This window comes from Jaculus jaculus, chromosome 4, assembly GCF_020740685.1.
Source record: "Jaculus jaculus isolate mJacJac1 chromosome 4, mJacJac1.mat.Y.cur, whole genome shotgun sequence".
Taxonomy (NCBI): domain Eukaryota; kingdom Metazoa; phylum Chordata; class Mammalia; order Rodentia; family Dipodidae; genus Jaculus; species Jaculus jaculus.
Genome location: NC_059105.1, coordinates 59,656,931 through 59,681,479, shown reverse-complemented (window position 1 = coordinate 59,681,479; position 24,549 = coordinate 59,656,931). Strand labels below are relative to the sequence as shown.

Sequence of the window (24,549 nt, the reverse complement as noted above, 5' to 3'; positions counted from 1 at the left end):
ACTGTTCCCCAAAGTTTGTGTGCTATGACTTCGTGCCCGAGCTTGGTGCTATGAGGTAATGGAAGCTTTCAGAGGTGGAACTTAGTGAGAAGTCCAGTTACTGGGGACATGCTCTAGACCTGTGTGACTCCATCCCTTTCTCTTCACCTTCCTGACAATGAAGTGAGCAGCTTTGCTCCACCACCTGGTCCCTTGCCATAACGGGTCACCTCACTACATCCCCTAAAGCAATAGGGTCAACTTTCCATGGATCGAAGCTCTTGAAACTGTGAGCCTGACAAACCCTTCCTCCTTTTAAGTTAACTATCTTGGGTATTTGGTTACAGTGATATACATGCAACTAATACAATGGTGTGTCTTGCTTCATTTATATCCTTTTGTAGTGAGTGATGTGGTTGACATTAGCATAGACCTATTCATGTCTTTTCCTCTTTAGGGTGGGAAGAGGGTCATTAACTGTTCTCTGCCTATAGATTCTTGTCATTATAGCCTTGCCTATCTATGGTAATATGGTTGTTGGAGCTGTTGTGATAGTTTCATATGCCCCCCCTCCAATAACATGCAAATTAATTCTTATAGTGTCTTTGGCTCAGAATTTGGCTATGAGCTTGGGTTAGGAATATTTTATTCTCCTTGTTGGTCTATGGAGGATACGTAGAGATATTTGGATTTCAGTGGTACCATGATATAACATTCTATGGAATTACTTTGTCTAATGATTTTTAATAGGGAATCATTTTTCTTGTATCTCATTCTTTTCTTTCTGTATTCTATATCATATTTTCCATAGTACCTCCTTTCTTCCCCTATTAATTTAACCCTCAAGAGAATGACTTCAAAATCTAAGGGTTCTAGGAGCACACCAAAATTACTTAGTCTTACATTGAAGGGACAAAATAAGAGGTATCTATTATATGCCAGGTATTGTTCTAGATATTTTTGACATGATAGCTTGTGAATTATACATTATTTGTCAAGATCATATTGCCAACAAGAGACATAAACAAAACCCAAGTCCAATTCTAACCCATGCTGTCACTGCAAATTTCTATCATGCATTGGCTGTAATTGTAGTGATTTTCCCGATGTTTTCTTTAATGCCTAAAAGGGAGAGGTGTTCTTGGCATTGGCTAGGGTGGGTGACCTCAGCATCCTTGGGAAAATCCAGGAGCCCACGGCACTCTGCATGCAGCCCAGCTGAGAGCAGTGGTGATTCTGCCTGATGTTATTTTAAAACAAATATTGTGTGACTTACTTGCAAGTGCCTGAGCTGTCCTAGTCACAGGCACAGGCTTGGCATGGCCTTATTTATCAGAACTAGATTCCAGAAAATGTAAAACCTCAAAAAATGAGAATTTTTCTCCTTCAATATCTTTGTGCTGTAATTGAATATAGCAGGGCAGAGCCATCCAGGAGGTAATTATGTCACTGTTTATGGATTTCTCCTCAAACACCACTTTGTTTTCCTCATTCCACTTGATAACCAAAAACTAAGCATTTAAAATATATTAAAAATATAAAACTTACCCTATAATAACACTTGATGGCTCATCATGTGATACAAATGCTCAGGGGCACCTTTTATCTAAGGATTCCACAGTGCTTTATATACTCATTAACTCACAACCCATCTGTTTTGTTCTATTTTATAGCAGAGAAATGGAGGTACCATGGAAATCACACAATATGTTGATGCTGTGGCTTGATGGGGAATGCTTCAAATTCTGAGCATTCAGCCTGCTCATCTTGACTTAATATGAGCTCATCAGATATGGGGAGCGGGGAACATAATGGCTAACATCATTGAGAATATATTAACTTCTAGTTTCCATACTAAAGCTACTGATACATATGAAGATATGTATTTGTTCATTGTACAGCTTTGCCATAGAGGCAGCTATAATCAGATGAAAATCCCAAGGGCCAGAGATATTAAGTAATGTGCCTCAGTTTACAGTGAAGATGAAGCAAGGACTATATGTTATCACTCACTGTGACATCACCTCTCAATGTCATAGAAGGTCTTTTAGCATACTAGAGCTTCATAATTACAGGGACCACAGCTATTTTGCTCTAACATGCCTGGAGTTCTTTATCAATGCAAGCAAACAGAAACTGACTCTGGATAACATAAAGGGAACTGGGAACTTTTCGTGGAATAGGACAGAAGTACTGACAGAATCAAAGAGGAGAAGCTGAGTCTTGGAGAAAGGAGGGACCTAGGGAGTAAGGACTACAGCACAGTGCCCCCCCCCCCCCAACATTGCTGCTCAGTTAAGGACCTGGAGTTCTCTTTGTGTCCCAGCACTGGGAGAGGCCATCCCTGAGCCTGGGTCACATGCCCACTGCTAACTAGCTGTGATGTTACATGCATGTGGAGGGATAGTGCATGAAGCTTCACAGCACTTGGTGGAGAGGAAGAGTTCTTCATTACCTTCATGCTGTGACTGGTCATGCATTTAAGATAACCCTGAGAAGCAAAGTGTAACAGGAGGCTGGATCCAAGACTAAGCAAGATGAGGCAAAAGAAATAAGTCAAATGCACTGTGAATAGAGCAAAGAGATAACCTACATAATGGGAGAAAATCTTTGCCAGCTATACATCTGACAGAGGATTAATATCCAGAATATACAAAGAATTTAAAAACAAACATTAAGAAATCAAATAACCCAATTAAAAAATGGGCTTTGTAACTAAATAGAAAGTTCTCAAAAGAAGAAATACAGATGGCATATAAACATCTAAAAAAGTGTTCTACATCATTAGCCATCATGGAAATGCAAATTAAAACCACTTTGAGATTCCATCTCACTCCTGTCAGAATGGCTGTTATCAAGAAAACAAATGATGATAAATGTTGGCAAGGGTATGGGAAAAGGGGAACACCTGTACACTGTTAGTGGGAATGTAGTCTGGAAGAGCCATTGTGGAAATCAGTTTGAAGGATTTTGAGACAGCTGAGAATACATTTACCATATGACCCAGCTCGACCACTACTAGGCATATATTCTAATGACTCTTCTCACTACTTTAGAGGGACTTGTACAAGAATGTTTATTGCTGCTCTATTCACAATAGCTTGGAAAAGGAACCAGTCTAGATGTCCCTCAAAAGATGAATGGATAATAAAGATGTGGTACATTTATACAACGGAGTTCTGTTCAGTGGCAAAGAAAAATGAAATTTGCAGGGAAATGGATGGATCTGGAAAAGATTATACTAAGTGAGGTAACCCAGGCCCAGAAAGCCAAACGTCGCATGTTCTCTCTCATATTTGGATCCTAGCTACAAATGTGGAGACTTGTGTGTGAGCTGGCACCAAAAATTGGTAGCAGAGGTCACTAAGCTAGAAAAAAGGCAATAAGTAAGGGAGGAAAGGGAAGGTCTTAAGGGGATGGTATTGTATATGTAAGTAGAAAAACAGATTATAGAAAGTGGAATGGCCTAAGTGAAGCCAGGGGAAAAGATTGAGTAAATGAAGTTGTGGGGGCTGTTGGAGGTCAATCAAAAGTCAAGATATTCTGAATAAGACATATGAAAACCTACCTTTTTGGATAATGGCACATCCAAAGGCCATAGATTGTTAGAAAATTTTCAGTGTCAGGGATGGGATACCTTCCAGTGAGTTGTTGGCCAGAGAGATGCCTGTTGCCTTCAAAACATTACAGGCTATTTATTGCGAAGGCCCTTGGTTTCCCATGAGAAAGAGATGGTAAGACCGTATTGCTGAAGACTTCACATGCCTGGGTGGCAAGGTCACTGAGAAATCAAGCTGATACTGAGCTGAAAACCTCCTCCCTGTAGACTACCTAACTGAAATCTGGAAAAAGATACACTGCATGTAGCCCTATGGGAGACAGAAGCCATCAGCAGTGAAAACAATGGACACTGGAAACTTCAAGTTTGGCCAGCCAGGCCAAATGACCAAATGGGTGCAATAGTGGCATGTCTGCTCTAGGAGAAACCAACTGTTATCTAATTGGACTGGAGGCCCAGTCTATGGGAGGGAATATATGTCTAGTGCTGAAAACCTAATCAAAAACCTATGGCACAGGAGGTCATGAGCCTTAGGAGCATAAAGCCTGCTCTTGCCTGGCTAAATGCATATATTATTCTCACCAAACTGTTCAGTAAGCACTACGCTTAATGTTCATATTCATATATTAATGCTACTCTCACTTTTGGTTAGAGAAGCTCCTCTTTTCAGATGGTGATGAGCACTGGGATAACTCAAAAAGCAACATAGTACAGAGAATAAGTGGTGGAGGAGCATCCAGCACTGAAACATCTCTATCACACCCTCCAAGGCTCAGGGTCCACTGTGGAAGAGGTGATGGAGGGAATGTAAGAGCCAAGGAAAGGGTATGACTCCTTACAATGCAACTGTCCAGACAGAAATTGGCCCCAATATCCATGACCTCACAGCACCTGGCAATATCTTCACAAGACCCTCATAATAGGAGAAAAAGATGATGACATCAAATTAAAAGAGTGAATAACTGATAAAGGGAGGAATATGATGAAGAGTGGAGTTGAGAAGGGGAAACTGGGAGAGGGGAGGGAATTATCATGGTTTATTGTCTATAAGGATAGAAGTTGTCAATAATAAAATCATACATTAAAAATAATTAAAAGTAGAAAAAAAAAGAAATAAGTCAAATGGAAAATAAAGATGCAACACCATTTACTAGTTCATAGCAGGACAAGTGACTAAAATCTCTCTGTGGCTTTTGCAGCTTTCAAATTCTCAGTTTGAAGAAGAGTTAGACTTCCTTTGAGCTGTTATTCACATAGCATGATGGATCCATATTCTAGGTGACCAGTAAGCCCTCTCCTGACCTCTAGTTAAAATGATGAGGTAAGTGGGGAATCTGGTATGCCCCTTAATGAACCAGCCCCAGCCCCTGTGGCCAGCTGCTTTGCTTATCTTCAGCCCCCATTTGGGGATCTGAGCCTGCCACCAGGACCCCAGCCTTCCACAGCAGTTTCCTGTGGTGGCTCTGGATTGGATACTAACTTACTGACCTTTTGGTTATTTAAATCCTGTGCTGGTATCCCCTTCCATCTTACCCCCAACCCCACCCGAGAGTCAGCAGCTTCTGCTTTCTGGTTTTCTCTGGCAGGTTTACTCTACTCTTCTAGGTGACAGCCACTTTAGAATCCAGAAGGGTTGACCACAACTTCTAACCTCCCAAGGGGAGAAATGGAAATAAAGCTAAATTGTAAACTTCTCTAAATTTAGGTCTTCCTGTTTTAAGACTCCAGTGGAGACCCTGTAGAATACTTCCTGGTAGCTCAGAAAATGGTAGAGTTCATTTGGACTCTGAGCTAACGCTTCCAGCCAATCTCTTTTTTTATCTCTAAATTGTGACAGTATTCCCTGGTCCATCAGGTGAACTGAAAAGCCCAAGTTCATGGACAAGTCAGTTCTCAGTGAAGTTTCAGGGCTGAGAATCCAGTGGCAGCCTGAAGGGCTTTGACCCACTGCTCAACCTTGTGTTGGATGGAACCATCGAGCACATGCAAGATCCCGATGACCAGTTCAAGCTGATAGAGGGCACAGGCATGCTGGTAGTGCCCCTCTGCCAGCAGGATGGCATAGAGGCCAGCCCCAACAGTTTGTGCAGCAGTGGAACTCCTAGCCCCATCAGGCTAGCCAGGCCTGGGCCCTAGCTTCAGAGGGGCACTCAAGAGAAAATAAACAAATAAATAAAAATGATAAAATAAAATAAAATATTGCAGCTGGCAAATGAACTGGCATGTGTGAACTCACAGGCCAAGGCTGCACGTCTCAAAGAAATACCGTCCAAGGTGCTCTCAAGCACTGGGTGACAGCTTCACAGCGGCCACTGCAGAGCACTTAGGGGAAGGAAATGTTCATACTGGGAGGAGGATGAGCTGGCCAGTGGGAGCTGCTTAAAGAATGCAGGTCTAGTGCCCCTTAAATGTCCTTTTAGGTCACTTCACCTCCATGGAAAGTGGCTCTGCTCCATATATAAGATTCTCCTTATGAGCAAAATAACTAAAGAAATTATAGACATAAGGCTGGTACAGATACAACAAAAGAACAGTTTCCAATGGCATCTCAGTGAGTATGAGTTTCAAATAGCATCTATGAGCCCCAGCTAATGGATGTACTGAAGCTGGACATCACAACCTCAAATTTATCATATGAATTTATTTTAAATTATAAAATTTATTAAGTGGTTATAATATACTGAATATTGTTCTAAACTTGTTATATGTGACAACTCATGTACTTTTCATAGCAGTCCTATGAGAACAGCATCACTACCATTTAAACTTATTTGCTAGTAGAGTTTAGACCCAGGGCTTGCACATACTAGAAACAAAGGCACCAAGAGGTTAATATTTTGATGTAGGTCATGGAGTATCAGAGGCAGGAGTTGAATCAGGGAGGCAGTATGCCTTCAGAGCCTGGGTTCTTATCACTAATGTAAACTAAATAAGAGGAAAAGCTTGTGAATACAAAAGAGCCACACAACAAGGTATTGTCAACAAGTGTAATGGCTGGTTGATCCCAAGTGCATTGTAGTGGAAGGTACATTAGAAATAATCTTGCTGAGCTCTTCATTTTGCACTTAAGATAGTAGGGCAGGCTGATCGACCTGCTCTAGTTCTCAGGTGTGTTAATTTGAACAGATATCACCCAATACATTCAGGGTTTTTTTTTTTTTTTCCAGGAGGTTTTTATCTTATTTTATTTTATTTTTGTTTTTTCTAGGCAATGTCTTGCTCCAGCCCAGGCTGACCTAGAATTCACCACATAGTCTCAGGGTGGCCTTGAACTCACAGTGATCCTCCTACCTCTGCTTCCTGAGTGCTTCAATTAAAGGCATGTGCCACCACATTTGGCTTGACTCAGGAATTTTTTTCAAGCTTGTAACTTGGCTGGAGGAGGTGTCACTGTGGGCAGATCCTATGGTCCAGCCCTAAGGTGTGTTTGGGGATGTATCTAAAATACCAGACTAAGGTATGCAAAGAACAGTAGGAGCTCTGTCCAGGGTTCCTGGAGTGTGCTTGCTTATGGCACTGTTGGTGATGTTTCTCTCTGGGTGGAAATGTGAAAGGGGGCAGCTTCTTCCTCTGCCATTATGGAACTTCCCTTGGATTTGTAAACTTCAATAAATCCTGTTCTTGTCATAAACTGTGACTGGTTTGGAAGTTCATCCCAACGACATGAAGCTGACAACAACAGAATTGGACTGGGGTGTTGCTATGTGATGAATCTGACCATGTGGATTTTGGTCTTTTGGAACTTTTGTTTTGGGGGAATGAATATGGACTTGGTACTTGCAACTGAATATGCCTTCCAGAGTAGCAAAAGTTTTATGGACTATTCTGAAGAGTTTGAAAATGCTAAGTGCACAGAGAACTGTATTTGGAGGCTTTGCTTATCAACTTTCAAAGGGGGAGGAAAGATAGTAGAGAACTTTGTTATAACAAGGCTAGTAGCATGAGAGTTGGTTATATTCTGCTGCTCATGCCCAGAGAGTTTGATCAAGGCTAAATTTGGAATGGACTGATGTGCTTTGCTAAAGATGTAGATATGAGAAATTTAAGATTTAAAGTTGGAACAACTCAAACAAAGTTAAAATTGCTGTCATTCAGACTAGTTGCTAAAGCTTCTATTATTAAGGAGATATTCCCATGATTACAGATAGCTCAACTGCTTTACATTAAAATAATAAAAAGGCTGACCAAGGAAAAACTGAATGGTAGAAACACAAACACATTTGGAAGAAGACTAAAAGGAAGAAACCCATTTTTCAAGATCATGATTTATTTTGTCTCCAAATTAAGAATATGGCTTGTGGGCTGGAGAGATGGCTTAGCAGTTAAGCGCTTGCCTGTGAAGCCTAAGGGCCCCGGTTCGAGGCTCGGTTCCCCAGGTCCCACGTTAGCCAGATGCACAAGGGGGCACCCGTGTCTAGAGTTCGTTTGCAGAGGCTGGAAGCCCTGGCGTGCCCATTCTCTCTCTCTGCCTCTATCTGTCTTTCTCTCTGTGTCTGTCGCTCTCAAATAAATAAATTAATTAATTTAAAAAAAAAAGAATATGGCTTGTCTTGCACACCTGGTATTGGTTTCAGAAACATAAAAAAATGTGTGGAGTGGGTCATAAAGTGCACATGGTTCCAGGAGCCACTGCTGAGACACAGCAAGTGAGGTAGGACATGATGATCCTGAGAGGCCAGTAAAGCTGTTAAAAGATGGACTGTGGGCTGGGGAGATGGCTTAGCTGTTAAGGCCCTTGCCTACCAAGCCAAAGGACCTAGGACCCATGTAAGTCAGATGCCCAAGGAGGCACATGCATCTTTAGTTTGTTTGCAGTGGCTGGGGGCCCTGGTGTGCCCATTCTTTCTCTCTGCTTCTCTCTCTCTCTCAAATAAATAGCTACAACTAAAAATATTTTTTAAAAAGATGTGCTATGGCTTGTGGTGAAGACCCAAGCATGTTTAGATATACCAGGACTGTGCAAGGGCTACCATGGAGTGCTGTTGACTTGGATGGAAGCTGTCTCTATCTATTCAGCCCAGCTGGAGGGGCAGCATTAAAAAAAATCCATAGACGTTCAGTATTGGCTATGATATCAGACTTAAACTACAGATGTTTAATGTTTGTTTGATGGTTATTGAGTTTACATTGGTCCAGCCTCTTCTTGTTGTGCCTTATAGCAGTGGAAAATATTTACTCTGTGCCTTTATATGTTAAAAGTACATAACTTGCTTTAATTTTTAGGACTCCCAGTTAAGAGATAGTCTTAAATCTCAGATGAGAATTAGGACCTTGGAACAATCTTAAATTGGTAAAAACTATGGGGACCCTTATTGATGGACTAAATATAATATACAATGTAAAATTGTTCTAAATCTATTGGGGCCAGGGGTGAAATGTGATAGTTTGAATGGATATCCTCCAATAGATTCAGGAGATTTGTTCAAGCTTGTAACTTGGCTGGAGGAGGTGTCACTGTGGGCAGATCTTAGGGTCCAGCCCTAAGGTGTGTTGGGAGTGGATCTAAAATTACAGACTAAGGTATGCAGAGAATTAGCTGGAGCTCTGCCTGGGGTTCATGTAGTGTGATTGCTTATGGTGCTGGTGGTAGTGTTTCTCTCTGGGTGGAAATGTGAAAGGGGGCCAGCTTCCTCCGCCATTATGGAACTTTCCTTGGATCTGTAATCTTCAATAAATCCCATTCCTCCCGTAAACTGTGCCTTATTTGGAAGTTTATCCCAGTAACATGAAACTGACTATGACAGCAGGTAAGCCTCAGTAGGTATTTAGATATCAACATCATAAAAACCACTCCAAACACTCCTGCCATAATATGACAGTCACAGACATTAGTAACAGTTTTGTTACAGTTCCATTTCTTGCCAATGTCTTCATAAAGGAAATGCTGGAGTTGCAGTAAGATAAATGAATGTAGAAGTAAAAAGACAACTTCCTTCCGTATTTTTCTCAAATAAATGAATATAAAATATTTAACAAGATAAATTTATTTTAAATTTATTTTTATTTATTTATTTGAGAGAGACAGAGAAAGAGGCAGAAAGAGAGAGAGAGAGAGAGAGAGACACAGAGAGACAGAGAGAGTTTGATTGGATGCACCAGGGCCTTCAGCCATTGCAAATGAATTCCAGATCCATGGGCCACCTCATGCATCTTTTGCATCTGGCTTATGTGGGCTCTGGGGAATTGAACTTGGGTCCTTTGGCATTGTAGGCAAGTGCCTTAGGCACTAAATCATCTCTCCAGCCCAAGAAACAACTTCCTAAATGAACCTGTCAGTGGCAAACATCTGCATATATAATTACTGCTTCCCACTCCACCATGCTCACCACCACACCTTTGCAAGGTTGCATCTCAGACGCCGGCTGTGCCCCTCTGCCCATCCTCTTCTCTTCTGAGAGGCACTTTCCGAGATGCTGCTTCCAGGATTCTCTCAGTGCTTATTTTAACCACTGTGACAAGACTAAGTGGAGAGGTGTTAAAACAGCCTGGATAAGCTGATAAGCGGACTTGAAAGGCCTCATTCTTTACTCCAGAAATAGCTCTGTATTGTCAATTTTTCTTTAACAGGTAATTACTTGGTATAATCTCAGACTCCCTGAGCCTCACCAATCCATGGAGCCATGCCTTCGATCAGTGCAGCCTTTCTAGTTATGGCCTCCAGATGGTGCTGACACCATCACTCAGTCCAGTGCTCCAGCTCTCAGAGTTTCAGTGGCTCATTCCTCCAGTGTCCCAACTGTGCTGTCCAGTGCTGTGCTGGGCTATCTGCTAGGGGATGTCCTGTGAGAGTCTAGAGTGAGTGACATTAGTGTTTACCTGTTGAAATTGAATTCTGACCCTGGGAAATGTCACTGAGAAGCCAGGGTGTTATATGATTGAGAAGAACAGTTTCTTTCTTGCCTGAGACTAGCTCTTAAGTCCAAGATGTCATGCTATTTCCAGTCCATTCTCAAGAAGCAGGAACTTTCTAGAAAGTGTCTCCCATGTCCCCAGTACTATAGGTGGTGATCCAGAGATAGGCTTCCTAGAGTTTGAGGATGCCCCTGGAATGTGCAGGAAATGGAGTATTAATAGAATGTATATAAAATATTCTGGGGAGAGGATCCAGTCCTTTCAGCACATTCTCAAAAAGGTCCACGAGCCAAATAGATTAGGAGCCATCTCCCCCTTTAAGCCTTTGTCTTCTGATTGCTGAAGCTAGGCAGCCCAGCCAAGCTCTTCTCACTAGCCAGTTTCTACAGGCCACTAGGCTTTGGGGCAGAAGGGGGTAAGAGACATTTAGTGGCTCTATCTTGCAAATCAATTCCTCCTCCCTGTGTTCTCCAAATAGGCTCAAGTGTGCCTGAACCCAGCAGACGCCTACGATTTCAAAAGTCACACTTGCTAGATGAACTTAATTAAATGGATAGACGGCAAGTTTGTACATCTTATTGCCAGCCCTCCTGCATTTGTAGGAGAAGCTGTATTACCATTTTAAAACCGCCTTGGGGAAAACAAATCCTTTTGCTTAGAAAGAATGACAATGTCTTCTTGGGAAATAGTAGGAGTGATAATAGAGAGAGTTGATTTAATTAATTTTACTTCCTACCTGCATTGCCTGGGAACAGGTAAAATAACCAAATAAAATGTGTCATTTCATCTTTGTGATCCTTATGTTCAAGTCAGGAGAAAGTTACTATGTTGTGGAAGTTGCTGTGCATGACACAGGGGAAGGAACCCAAGCAAGGTTCTGAGCTGCTGGGAGGCACACCCCCACAGGTCCTTTGAAAATGAACTCTTGCGGGCAGGTGGGCACTGTCTGAAGTTCGGGAATGCCTTTGACAGAAGTCACCCTGTGATAAGGACTATGAAGAACAGAGTGTCAATATGGAATATGTGGGAAGAATTATCTCTATACTTGTCAAATTTATGTTGATTTATTTTTAGTTTTGTCCCTTTTTTTTGGCTCCAAAGTGGTTCTGTTAATTAAATAGCTTATTTACCTTTTCAGATATGTGCCCTAGAACATTCCATTTCCTTTCAAGCATGTTTGGGGACAGCAGGAAACTGCTCCCCACTCACTTGTAGGGGCAGCAAAACCACAGGCTTGTGTCTCCCTTTGGCTCTTTTTGTTATAATGGCTTCCATCTGTTCTCAGGGGAGGGCAAAGAAAAAGGCATTGCATTCTGTACAGGCCGGAGCAAGGTTTCACACTGGTTATTATGATTGGAGCCAAGCACATTTGCAACTGCTCCAGACTGGTCCCTTTATTGAGTGAACTGTCCCGAGGTGGGAACTGTGCTGGGAAAGCAGGCTTCCAGGCAGCAGAGCGCTGGCAGTGAAAGCAGTGCCCACCTCCTGCTGCCAGAAAATGGTTTCTGATCTTCCTAAATGCCAAACTGGTCTAGCTCCTAAGGATTTTGACTTAGCCTAAATTGTCAAGTTCCAGCATCGCCTAATAGCTTAGCTCCACTGCCTGCATTTGCTTTTAATGAGCACTATTTTACCTACTTCTCCAGACAGTGGGAGCGGACGAGCAGGTTGTTTGGCAGTAATGCTGACCAGGGTACATTCGCAGATGCTGCTAGTTTGCCTTAGCCTTCAGCCAGTCAGCCTCCCCAGCTGCTGGCTTGTAGGACCCCTCCTCCCCCACCCCTCTGGCTTCACCTAGGTAGGGACATCAAGGAGCTCATAGCCACAGGTTTTATTAAGCATCTTAAAACCTGCTCCCCTTCCCCACTTGGTGGCACTCCCAGGGAGGGCTTGGCTTCAGGGTGGGCAGGACTGAAGACACCTGCACGGCCCTCTCATTAACTCTAGGTTTCTCTCTTTAGTGGGCCGTTGGGTATAGTCTAGGGGGACAGCTCTTGGTGAGCAGGAGTGTGTTTCTGTCTGCAACACATATTTCTGGATTTGGTCTGGACAATGTAACAGACGCAAAAAAGGCAGTTACCCATTCATTTCCCTGAGCTATTCATGACTGGAACGGAAGATATTAATTAGAGTTAGCAGGCCCTTCTACGCGGGAGAAAATCCTTGGGCAAGCATTTGCACTTGAAAGTAGGCATTCTCATTCTCTCATAAACAGAATCTCAGCTCGGCTGTTGTCTTCGCACAGTTGTTTCTCTGGGTGTGAGCATGTGTGTGTGAGTTTCTGTACGAGGTTCCCCTTGGCCTAGTGTGTGGAATCTGATAATGGCATGAGGTCTCAGAAAGGAAATAAGATGACATTACACATGGAAGCTGGTAAAATACATGATCAGTATGGATGAGGACCATTTCTAACCTGCTCAGTGCACAGCATGGTTCAGAAACAGACCTGACATTCATTGTTGTGATTTTCAAAGTATAAAGGATCACATCTCTCATCACCAAAAAAGATATAGCAAATGGATCTAATGTAGACAAAAATTGGTATGTGATCCAGAAGCTATCCCAGCTTGAATTTAACACATTTGTTACTTTAATGTATTGATTTTTTGAGGCCACCCATATAACCATAAATGGTGAGGCATTAAGTACTTTACAAAATTATTCTCCCATCATGGTTTAACAAATTATTCTGTCACTTTGGGAATTTTATATTTAGATGAATAATTTTAGGAGATTAACATCTAGAGTTTATTGTTTTCCTTCTGAAGTTTAGTAATAAATGATAATGCTTGTCTTCCCCAGCCCTCGCAAACACAGGCAAGCTGTCAGCTCACATGGTCTAGAGCTCCACACTCGGGTGAAATTAGCAGATGATCTGATTAAGAAAGGCAGGCATCATTTAATCACAGCATCTTTCCCTCTTCTGCCACTCTTATACCTAGGAAGCTGGGTTCTTTTTCCTCTCAGCCTTGAAGGCATATTTTTTGCCCTTAGGTAGAAATGATCTGAGGTGTCAAACTCCTCTTGTATTAAATCTGTTGTCTCTCTTCAACTCTAGGTAATCAGAGGGTCTCAGACTCTTTGGTAGTGATTAATCCACAGGTAAGGTCACCTGATGAATCAATACTTTGTTTTCCTGTCAATGTTGGGCTCACCATGTGAGAGTCTGACTCAGTTGATCTGCAGCTGGGATGAGACTTTGATATTTTTTGAACGCTCTGCAGGTGATCCTCCAGCAGGCTAAGAGCCTCAGCATTAAACTCATCTTAACAAATCAATTGTTAAAACAAACAGACAAATACATAAAGAAAGGAATCCACTGCCCAGTATTGTCTTTGCTTTCTTTGTGGGTCAGAATTCTCTTTGGGGGCCAGCTGAAAGTTTCATTTATGTTAAAATTCTTGGCCCAGTTCCTGATTAGTTTGCAGAGAGAATTAGGAAGGTTGTGATTTCTTGTTATACCAGATACTTTTTTATTTCAGGATACTTTTCCAGAAATTACTTCCATGACATCTTCAGCTGACAAACACTATGGAATACCTGGAGGAAAAAAAAAAAGCTATTGAGCAGCTCAAATAGTTAAATGACTACGAGTAATTGGAGTACACTTTATTTCTGGGAGCACTCTTCTGGCTGCTCTGGGAGCACTATTAAATTTTACACACAGTTTTAAAAAAAAATTTCTAAAAATTTGTTTATTTGAAAGTGATAGACAGACAGAAAGAGAATGTGGCAGAGAAAGAGAGAGAATGGGCACACCAGGGCCTCCAGCCACTGCAAACAAACTTCAGATGCATGCACCACCTTGTGCATCTGGCTTAGGTGGGTCCTGGGAAATCAAGCCTCGAACTGGGGTCCTTAGGCTTCACAAGCAAGCATTTAACTGCTAAGCAATCTCTTCAGCCCTACACACACTTTTAATAGCCTTCCTTCCCTGGTTTCTCTATCCAGAGAAACACAGAAGATGAATAGTGACTGCTTTGCATTTGATACTAAAGGAAAATGAGACAAGGAAAATACTGGCTGTCAGAAAATACTATGGTCTGGGTCTATGGAAGATACACACATCTAGTTATAAATATAGCATTTCTGGTTTTGTGTCAGCTATGCATTTGTGTATCAGGATTCACTGGGACAAGATATCATGGTAATGCAGCAGGATGGCAAAGGTGGACAGAGGTATACAGGAGATTTATCTTGTACCAGGTCCTAGCATTCTTGCTCTCGAGATGTTTAAAGTGTAGTAATACTAGGCCATTTGGCACACTTGATTTCTCTATGGTGGTTGTCCTTATCTAAATCATTTTATAGTTCTTATCACTGAGGCCCTAGATCTAGGCCATTCTTGTGCCTAAGAACTCTCTCTAGCCCACAAAATGTTCTAAAACACTTCTCTATATTGCTACCAGAAAGATCTGATCACAGCAGGCCACAGTCTTCAATCCAGATGTTCCTATGGACATGGCGCTTCATCCGGATGCACGTGGACCTGCCCACCACTTCCCACCACTCGGTCTTCTCATTTCCAGCTCGGAATTACTCTGCCACTGACTGCATTTCCTCTTGCGCAGCTCACAGCATCCCCCCCTCTTTTAAATGCTTTTCTTTCTTGACATTTGAGCCATCTTATTCTTGGCACCTGCTCACCCCACACTGTGCCATCTGCACCCTTTGCTATTGCTTTAGATTGAAATAACCTTGATATGTGTTTGTCTTCAAGGAACTTTCTCTTCTCCTTTCCCCTTATCCACATTCCCAGGATTTGAAACAACCCCTTTAAAACAACTATTCTTAGTTAGCAACCGACCGGTGTCTGGCAGGGACCATTGAATGGAGGCTAAACTGAAAGCAGTTTACCATTCATTTTTCTCAGTTTTATAACTCAGATGTCATGTCTCAGTGAGAACATTTATACATTTATATGTTGCTCACCAGATCTGTGTTCCCAGTTGATCTTCACAGCACATTTTTGCATGTGAAGTACAGAAGTACCATTCCCATTTAATAGTACCTACTTAGGGTTATCATGCCTAGTGAGTGCAACTTTTATCTAAAATTATTCCCTCAGTATAAATTTATTTATTTATTTATATTTTTGAGAGGAAGAGAAATGGTGCTCCAGGGACTCAGCCACTGTAATCTAACTCCAGACTCTTGTGCTACCTAGTGGGCACGTGCGACCTTGTGCTCACTACACCTTTGTGCATCTGGCTTAAGTGGGATCTGGAAACATGGGTCACTAGGCTTTGCAGGCAAGTGCCTTCATTGCTAAGCCATATCTCCAGCCCTTTCTTTTTATTTCTTTTATTTTTTTAGAGGAAACTTAGAGATAGAGATAGAGAGAGAGATCTTAGTATAAATTTTAATTTAAATTCTTTGGCTGGAGAGATGGCCCAGTAGTTAAAGCGCTTGGCTATGAAGCTTAACAACCTGGGTTTGATTCTCCAGTACATATATAAAGCCAGATACTCTGTGGCACTAAAATATTAACTTTTGGAAAAAGGTTCCATTCAAACATTTGAACAAAACCAAGAAAAATATGAAGAAGCTATGATTATTGTATATGAAAAATACTTATGTTATACACCTGATATTTTGATCAAATTTTATTATAGACAAATATCTTGGATTATTCTCCTCTCTTTATATAAATTCATGATTTTCCTTGTCTGCAACAATGATGGATAAGTTTAAGAGACCTTATCTTGAGATCCAGGCTCAGTAATCCCCCTCTTTTCTAGAACTGTACCCTTACAAGAAGCTCTAGTTTTTAGCAAACACCTCAAATCACAGTCCCTTTGTTTCCAATCTTAGAGATAATTTAGTTCCTCTATTCATCTTGGCTCAATATATCTTCTTTCACATTACAAATGACTTCTTGTTTTCTTTTCATAAGTAAGGGTTATTGTAAGGATTTTGTTTCCAAGAACAAAAGCAAGTTGATTCTCAGAGTACTCAAATCCCTTCTGGCTTACTGAAAATCATTTGGCTCTTTGCTGATGGACCTCTATGGATCCTGAATGTGAAGTCTGGTCTTCTCAACAGAACCTCTAGAAAAGTTTATTGCTTTAATCTGGGCTTCAGATGCAGCGCTGCCTACACGCAGGAGTCTACTAGGTGACCCCAGACCAATAAATCTCTCTTCAATTTCACACTGGGCGGCACACCTGCTAAATTGCAGATTTATGGGAATTACTAATATCTGCCTGAATGATAATCTCTAGAGGGTGGGAAACAGGCACCTATATTTTAGCAAACTCCCTGACGACTCTCTGACACACTGCTTTTTGAAGATCTGTGGTCCAGGTTGTACTTTGCAACTAACACAGTGAAAATGAAGTCCACTTGTTTGTTGCCCACAGATAAAGGAAAATACCACTCTATTAGGAAGGAACTCTTTTGTGCCTTAAGATCAGAGGTGCTTTTGACTCTTGCTAGATTGCTTTAAGTGTTTAACTGCCCAATATACTGACTTAAAGTGGGACCAATCACTTTGGGGATTCTAAGTGAAAATTAAAGGTATCCTTTTGTTTTAACAGAGTTGAGCAGTTGATGGTTATATTCTTAATGATACTACATCTCAGGAGCATCACCTAGTATCAGGAACCACAAGAAGTGATTTTCATTTTTGAAAACTAGAAATCAAAATGCAAAGTGTTTTCTTCACTAGAGGGTTTTTTTTCTGTTTATCATACATGCTTTGATTTTAACATTCAGCCTTATCTATGCCATGTGTTTATATCCAGTGGAAAGTGAAATAATTATTAACAACCACATAGGGAGTTCTCCTACGGAAGGCATCTGGATGGAATTCTGACTCAATCCTTAACAGAAAAGAAGATTTATCACTTGAACCTTGTGGATAAAATGCTGTCAGTTCTTCAGTCTCAACATATTTTATATTTTATATAGTTTATGTTTAATTTTATTTGCTTATTAGAATTTCCATGGGAGTTGAATATCATTGTGCATTTCATGTGATATGAAAAATAGGACCATGACACAAACTCTTTATGGGATATAAAAACATAAACAATATATATGTGACCTGAATTTGAATTCAGATATTTTGAGTGAAAATTATGTGTTATTCTTATTTAACTCTTAATTTTACTTCTTCATTAGTAAAAACGAAAAGCAGGTGCTCAATGGCAAGTTTGTCCAATCATCTGCAGATAAGCAACTTCTTAAGCAGAAGAATGTGACATGAAGATATTCTCATTGCTCCAACAGAAAGAATTCTGTCTGACAACCAGAGGCTTGATGCATTTTGACCACTGAACTGTGAGTAGAATACATGATCTTGCTACTCTGGCTTTAGAAATTTTAGCCAAAGAAATGAGGATGATTCCCGTCACACTCCCTGCACTGTCACTGCCCTGACAAATCCCCCATGGAACTAATTACTTGAGGAAGGAAGGATGCCAGCAGGAGCATCCCTTGTGGAATCTGCTGGTGCACTGCACAGTTTGTTCTGAACTCACCAAGGCACTCCAAGCTGGCATTTCTCCCAAGAGTCCAGTCACCTCTGATATAAAGAGCCACCATGACAAGTCCTGGAACTGAAGGAAGGAACAGCGTTGGGGCCACAATCCCAGAGCAGACCACAGAGGTTAAAAAGATGGCCTTGGCCTATTTCTTGAAGATGCTGTGCTTCTTATGTAAGCTGTATGTGCTGATGCTGACCTTATCTGTATCTATCAGACAGTCCCTGGCTACTATCCCCTTCCCATGATCCATCTTTCTAATGGCACTGAGGCAGAGGGTGCTCATTTCCCCAAATAGTCCAAATCCAAACTGTTCAGTGATTCTCACCAGACTGTGTGTCTTGGCATGCCAGGGATTCCACCTGACATGCTACTAGCATTTTCTCCTTTGCTGTTATTATTGTTGTTTTCTTATTGTAGTTTTCCTTACGGCACTTTCTGAGAGAAAAATTCTGTGTAATTACATCTATTTCTGATTTGAAAAACAGAATTAGGGCAGAGAAAGAGAAAATTATGGCAATGAATTTGGTGCAAATACAAATTAAATTTGTGGTTTGTTTTTCCTTCAACAATTTAATTTTGCTCAACAGGTATTAATGGAGGTTTAAGTACAAGGCATCCATAGATACGTTTTCTTTTCTCTGTTCCTACCACTGTTCTTATATCATGACATTACTTAATGCTAGCTCTTTCCTCTACTAGGTTGAGTATTTCACAATGTGCCTTTACAAAACTCACTATGTAGTCTGCAATACCCAGGAGATTGCTTTTCTGCTGAAGCATCATAGCACCTGAGGTGAAGAGGAATGCCCCTGAGGAAAGGGTTGTGAGATTTGGCAAACGAAACTCAAAATGTCCACCTAAATGTGAATTTTAGATAAACAAATGGTCTTTTGCATAAATATGTCCCAAATATTACATACTTATTATATTGCTATGTACAGTATCATACTCAGATAATTAAAAATAAATATTAGGGGTTTGGGGAAATGGCTCGGTAGATAAGAGCACTTGCCACTGAAGCATGAAAACCTGACAAGGCTGGACACCTCACTTTGACTCCAGTATCCATGTAAACTGATGGGCATGGCTATGCAAGCCTGTGACCCCTGTCCTGGAGAATCCCTGCAGTTTGTTGTTCAATCAATCTGACTGACAATGGACACCTTATACCCCCCATTCTATTATACAAAACATTGGTCTTATATTTTAAGTTCAAACTTAACTGTGTTTTTGATAGTTTCTCTGGCTACCGTCCATGAGACCAGTTGTCAGTTTCTATAGAGATCAGAGATGGACTGTGTCAGAGGAAGCAGCATATTTTATTTATTTATTTTTTGGCTTGTTTTTGGTTTTGGCTTTGGGTTTTAGAGGCAGGACCTCCTGTTGCTCAGGCTGCTCTCACTATGTGATGTAGTCACTTTGAACTGACCTCAAACACCTGATCCTGTTACCACCTCCCAAGTGCTAAGTTGAGAGAATGTGTACCACATTGGGCTGCAGCTTTCTTTTTTTTAATGTTCACAATTGGAAGATTATAGTAGTAATCTTTTACTTCTAGAAACAGAACATGAAGAGGCCTTGGTTCAACCAAGTGTGTTTCCTCAGGGCTGACCCACTCTAACACCTCAGAATCACAGAGGATGACAAGATGTACCTGCTTAATGGTGTTTCATAAATCACTGCTCAGAGCTATTCCAGGCTTCCTTGGGAGGCACACATCTTAATTAATTGCTATTCTTTTGTACTTCCTCCCTGAGGTGATTCAAAAATCTTAGCTCTATAAACCTAATCAGTAAACTTCTGGGTCTATTTAAATATTGACATTTGAAAAGTTCTGAAGATTGCAGTGAGCTTCAATGAGACATATGATAAGGCAAGATAAATCAAATATAACTGCCAATAAAATCCATTAACAAAAAGTTCTCCAAAATGTTAAACACAGTTCCTTCAGATCTAGCTATGGTGAGTTTAACTAATATTGGCTAGAGTTAAAATGAGTTAAATTAAAAAAAAATAAAACAAATTCTTAATGTCAAACTGGAATTCTATTATACTCTAAAAATAACTGTATTTAGGCTTAAAATATTAAGGTCAATGATTTTCAAACAGTTGGATGAAATTTTTGATGGAGGAAATCATTGGCTATGCATCACAGCTACACTGCTATCTACTGGCTTTAATTAACCAAATTAATTTAAGAACCTCCTATCCATTTGTCCAGTTTGAAACTGACAGGTGGAAAGGAGGCTAAGTTGTGAGTGTGTGTGTGTGTTGGGGGAGGGTGGCACAAACAGGGAATGAGAAGGGAGAGGAAACATTTGTTTAAAAATACCATAATGAAACCTAATTCTTTGTATATTAATAAATTAAAAACTGATAGGATTTGGGAATATAGAGGAGAAAGGGATTCTTTAAAACTTTTGTTACCATTTTTATCAAAATACTTTAGCAGTCCTTCATATTTAAGATCTGAAGTCTTGGGCTGGAGAGATGGTTTAGTGGTTAAGGTGCTTGCTTGAGAAGTCTAAGGACCCAGGTGGGATTATTCAGGACCCACATAAGCCAGATGCACAAGGTGGCACATGTATCTGGAGTTCATTTGCAGTGGCTAGAGGCTCTGACATGCCCATTCTTACTCTCTCTCTCGCGCTTTCTCTCTCTCTGTGTGTAATAAGTAAATAAAAATGAAATCATTAAAAAAAGAACTGAAGTCTAATTTTCCTTCTTTAATTCTGGATTTGTACACAGAAGGATCAAGGACATGTTGGCAGTTTCTGGACAATTTCATAAAGAAGCCTTTTGATTTCCAACCAGGCATCTTAAAATACACTATGGAACTACCAGAGACAAGGGCAGTGTGAGAGAGGCTAAATGCAGGCCCTCTGGTAGACTGCTTCAGCAGACCCCAGCATTCTAGTCATTTTTCTGGTGTAGACATGTGAGTGAGGTCGTTTGGCCTCCCAGCACTGCTTAGCTGCTGGCTAAATATTGTCAGGGGAATTCTATTATTAATACCTAGTCAAACCTTACTGGAATTCCCCATCCATGAAACCGTGATGTAATAAAATGGTTGTTATTTTAAGCTACTAAGTTTTAGAGTAGTTTGCTTAGCACCAATCATCACCAGAACAATTAGTGATGTATTAAGCTGGATACTCAGAAATTAATATATTGGAGCCTGTTGATTGCAGAAAGAGAAAGGGTTAGGATGTGGAAAAGAGACCATAAATGCCGTGGGCATAGAGAAAACGTGAACTGGGGATTTAGAGGACTTACAGTAAGTTTTAAGAAATGAGAGTCACAAAATTTTGACAGGCTGCCACTATAATTTTGGGCAAACATAGCTTTTTTTCCAACTGCATAGAAAACTAAAGTCTCCCATTTACACAGAAGTACCAAACACTAACAACTGAACATCCGTCAGCTATAATGCAAAAGTACCAAAATGTAAGATGCTGTCCTTCTCCCATCAGGTGATTTCAAACTAGAGAAGTCTCAGGAGAAAACAACATGGGAAATAACACCATGTATTTTTTTGTACTTTTATTGAAAAGGTACATTTAAAAAAATACACAGACATTTTTACCATTTACAGATTGCAGATATAGATCCTCTACAAGAGTTCACTCTGTTTTTTTTTTTTTCTTTTATGATACCACTTGCCCCTGATATCACAAACATTCCAGTTCTGTTGACATCGGCTTAGAAAGGGGTGGGGTGGGGGCACGGTGCATGACTTGTAACATACTGTGTGAACGGAAAGACAAACTGTTCAATTATAATTATAAATCTTATATCTTCTGTACATTATTGCATCAGGAGCCACAGAGCTATGTAGCATTGTGACAAATGAAAACAGGTTAAAATGAAGGTCATTACGTAGAAATACATGGGTTCATTGTCATCCTGCAGAATGCACAGAAGGTGCAAAAAATGTGCAATTTACGAAGCTTTTTTTTTTTTTTTTTTTTACATTTGCTTAGCAACTCAAACCCATGAGGAAGCTACAAAAATAAGTTAGAGTGAACAGGTAGTAATTATAGCTATGTTATATGGCTTTCTATTTTGTTTAGATATCTCCAAATAAAACGTGAGGAAAAGCAAATACATTACCTTCTGTTCTCACAGAGTGAGAGAGAGAGAGAGAGAGAGGAAAAAAAAAAACAAAACAAAACAAAGCTACTTGGCTTCCTAACAATTACACAGCAGTGAGAAATGTTGAGTTCAGACACAGAGTTACACTCTAGTACTACACGGGATACAACAGTACTTGGGTCTAAAACAGTACACAATCCCTGTGGACAACAGTACACCAAAAAGAGAAGGAAAAACAAAATGAAAATAAAGAGAAAGAAAAGAAGAGAAAACGTCGTGATCCGAGGGTTAAGATGGTATCCACAAGTCAGCGCTTGTGTCTGCCTTTGTGTTCCACGCTGGGATGGGCCCGGATGGATTTCAGTGTTATTTACAGACGTCTGAGGGACAGGGCGCCCTCACGTTCAAGTCTGTCAGGAGAATACTCCGCGTCGCTCCTCGGCCAGCTCTCGCCCGCGGGGGAAAGAGAGAGAGAGACAACTCTTCTTCTTCTTCTTGCTCTGACCGATGCGCGCTCAGGGCCGGCCGGGCGGGCGGGCACGGCTCGCGGGCGGCGCTGCCTCCCCGGGGCTCTCGCCTGCGGACGCCGGGCGGGCGGGCGGCGGGCGTCAGTAGGGGGCGAAGAGGATGGAGGCGGGCGTGGCGCGGATGGGCCCGGCGGGCCTCAGCAGCGCGGCGGGCGGGATGGCCGCGGCCGGCAGCAGCGACGCCGAGGGCCGCGGCGGCAGGGACAGCGCCGAGGACACGGCCGCCGCCGCCGCCAGGGGCGACGACAGGAAGGCCGGGGCCAGCGGCTTCATCATGTCCTTCTGGAATGCAAGCTTTGCCTAAAGGAGAGAGGAAAACCGGAACCGGTGAGGATACGCATGCGTCCGCAGTGAAACACACGCTGGCAGCACCTTTGCCTTCAGACGGCGAGGCAATGAAGGTCTTCACGAAGCTGCCCCCAAGGGCATAGCTTGACTTTGACGTGTTTCCATTTCAGCGCTTGGGTTGGGTTCTAGGGGCCCGAAGCTTGTTTGGACTGACACCAAGACCCTGGGCAGGGGGCGGGGGGAATAAACACCCAGAAGGATGCCGCTGTCGCAGTGAACTCAAGCCAAAGACTGGTCTTCAGCCAGCATGACCTAGACGGGTTAGGTAGGCTGGGCTGGCCTTGAACTTGCCTCAGCCGCCCACAGTGCAGGAATTACGGATGCACAGCTTGTTTTATTTCTGAGAAGCATGCTCCCTCACTTCATAAAACCAAATTGAGGTTAGATTAACAGGATTAGGACACTCATAACCAACCCATGAAGAGTCCAAAACTAATTTACTGAGATGACAGATTGTACTTTTAAACTGAGATCAAGCTAAATTAGTACTGTATGCAGTTCTTCCAAGAATTTCTTTAAAAGTAGTATCACTTTACAATATATACGATCATATGTGATTTGTCTACTTTGGAATCTGTTGTATACTTCTCAGACCCAGCTCAGATTAAGAATGTTATTTGTGGTGCTGGGGAGATGGCTCAGGGGTTAAAGGCACTTGCTTGCAAAACCTGCTGGCCCAATTACCCAGTACCCAGCCATACATGCATCCCCGCTTTGTTTGTAGTGGCAAGAGGCCCTGGCGTGGACCCATGATCTCTCTGATTGTAAATAAATACATACTTTTATATAAAAAAAAGAATATTAGAAGAAAGTGTGAAATGAAAAAAAATATTGAAAGATTTTATGTTCAAAGAGGAAAAATTATACTATGAACTAAAAAAAATAAACTTACACTTCTTTTACTGGCCACTTAATGAGTAGTCCCTGATTCATAACAGGTGAATCAAATTCTGTTGTGACTGATTATAAGTAGGCCAGAAACCTTCTCTACTTAGGGAAATCCCAGGGTGGAATTGTCTGTGTCCTGTCTTGCAATCAGGAGGTGCTGTGCAAGCTGCACTTGCTGGATGCAGGTCCCACCTGCTTGCAGGCATGAGCTGGTTGTTTTAAGAAGTGGGGAGGTAAGCAATCTCATCATCGCCTCCAGCTGGGCTCTCTCAGCTCCATCTCAGGCAGAACACCATGCTGGCTAAGCCACAGGGACACCGTGACATCTGTCCATCTGTGTATTTATGTGACACCTACTGCTGAAATCCCAAAGTATTTTTGAAAAAAAAAAAAAAAAAAAAAGCCCTGAAAACAGTATATCCTGAGAGCAGGTGAGGCAGGCTGATTACCAACATGCCTGCCAGAACAGAAAGCGCAGCACAGACACTGCTTTCTTGTGTACACACCCCGTGCACATGTGCACCAGCAAACAGAAGGGTATTAAATTATATGGGTGAATATTTTTTCAGTAAAGTAACCCCACTTTGCAGGTTTGACATACTCAAGATTCCCTCAGGTATCACTGAACCTTCACTTCACAAGGCAGTTTTTAACAAGGTCTTGGTATTAGTTCTTAAAAATGTTCACCTTTGCTTTCTTTGCTTTTTTTCTTCCCCGTAGCAGGACATAAGCCATTCTAAATTTTCTATTTAGGTGGGTTATTTAAATTCACAACCTTTAATTTGGTGGTAGAATTCTTTCCTGGAAAGTA

At 41.4% G+C, this 24,549-nt stretch overlaps 1 protein-coding gene across 6 annotated transcripts in view; it reads right to left on the bottom strand.

Annotated features, from left to right (window-relative positions):
- Positions 1-22,583: 22,583 nt before the first annotated feature.
- The window catches only part of Znf385b (zinc finger protein 385B), a 294,054-nt gene continuing 292,088 nt past the window's right edge, over positions 22,584-24,549 (bottom strand). For all 6 annotated transcript variants that reach the window (XM_045148245.1, XM_045148242.1, XM_045148240.1 and 3 more), the window contains one exon: positions 22,584-22,802. In XM_045148245.1, coding sequence (XP_045004180.1) covers positions 22,584-22,802 — 219 coding nt within the window. The remainder of the gene's footprint in view (positions 22,803-24,549) is intronic.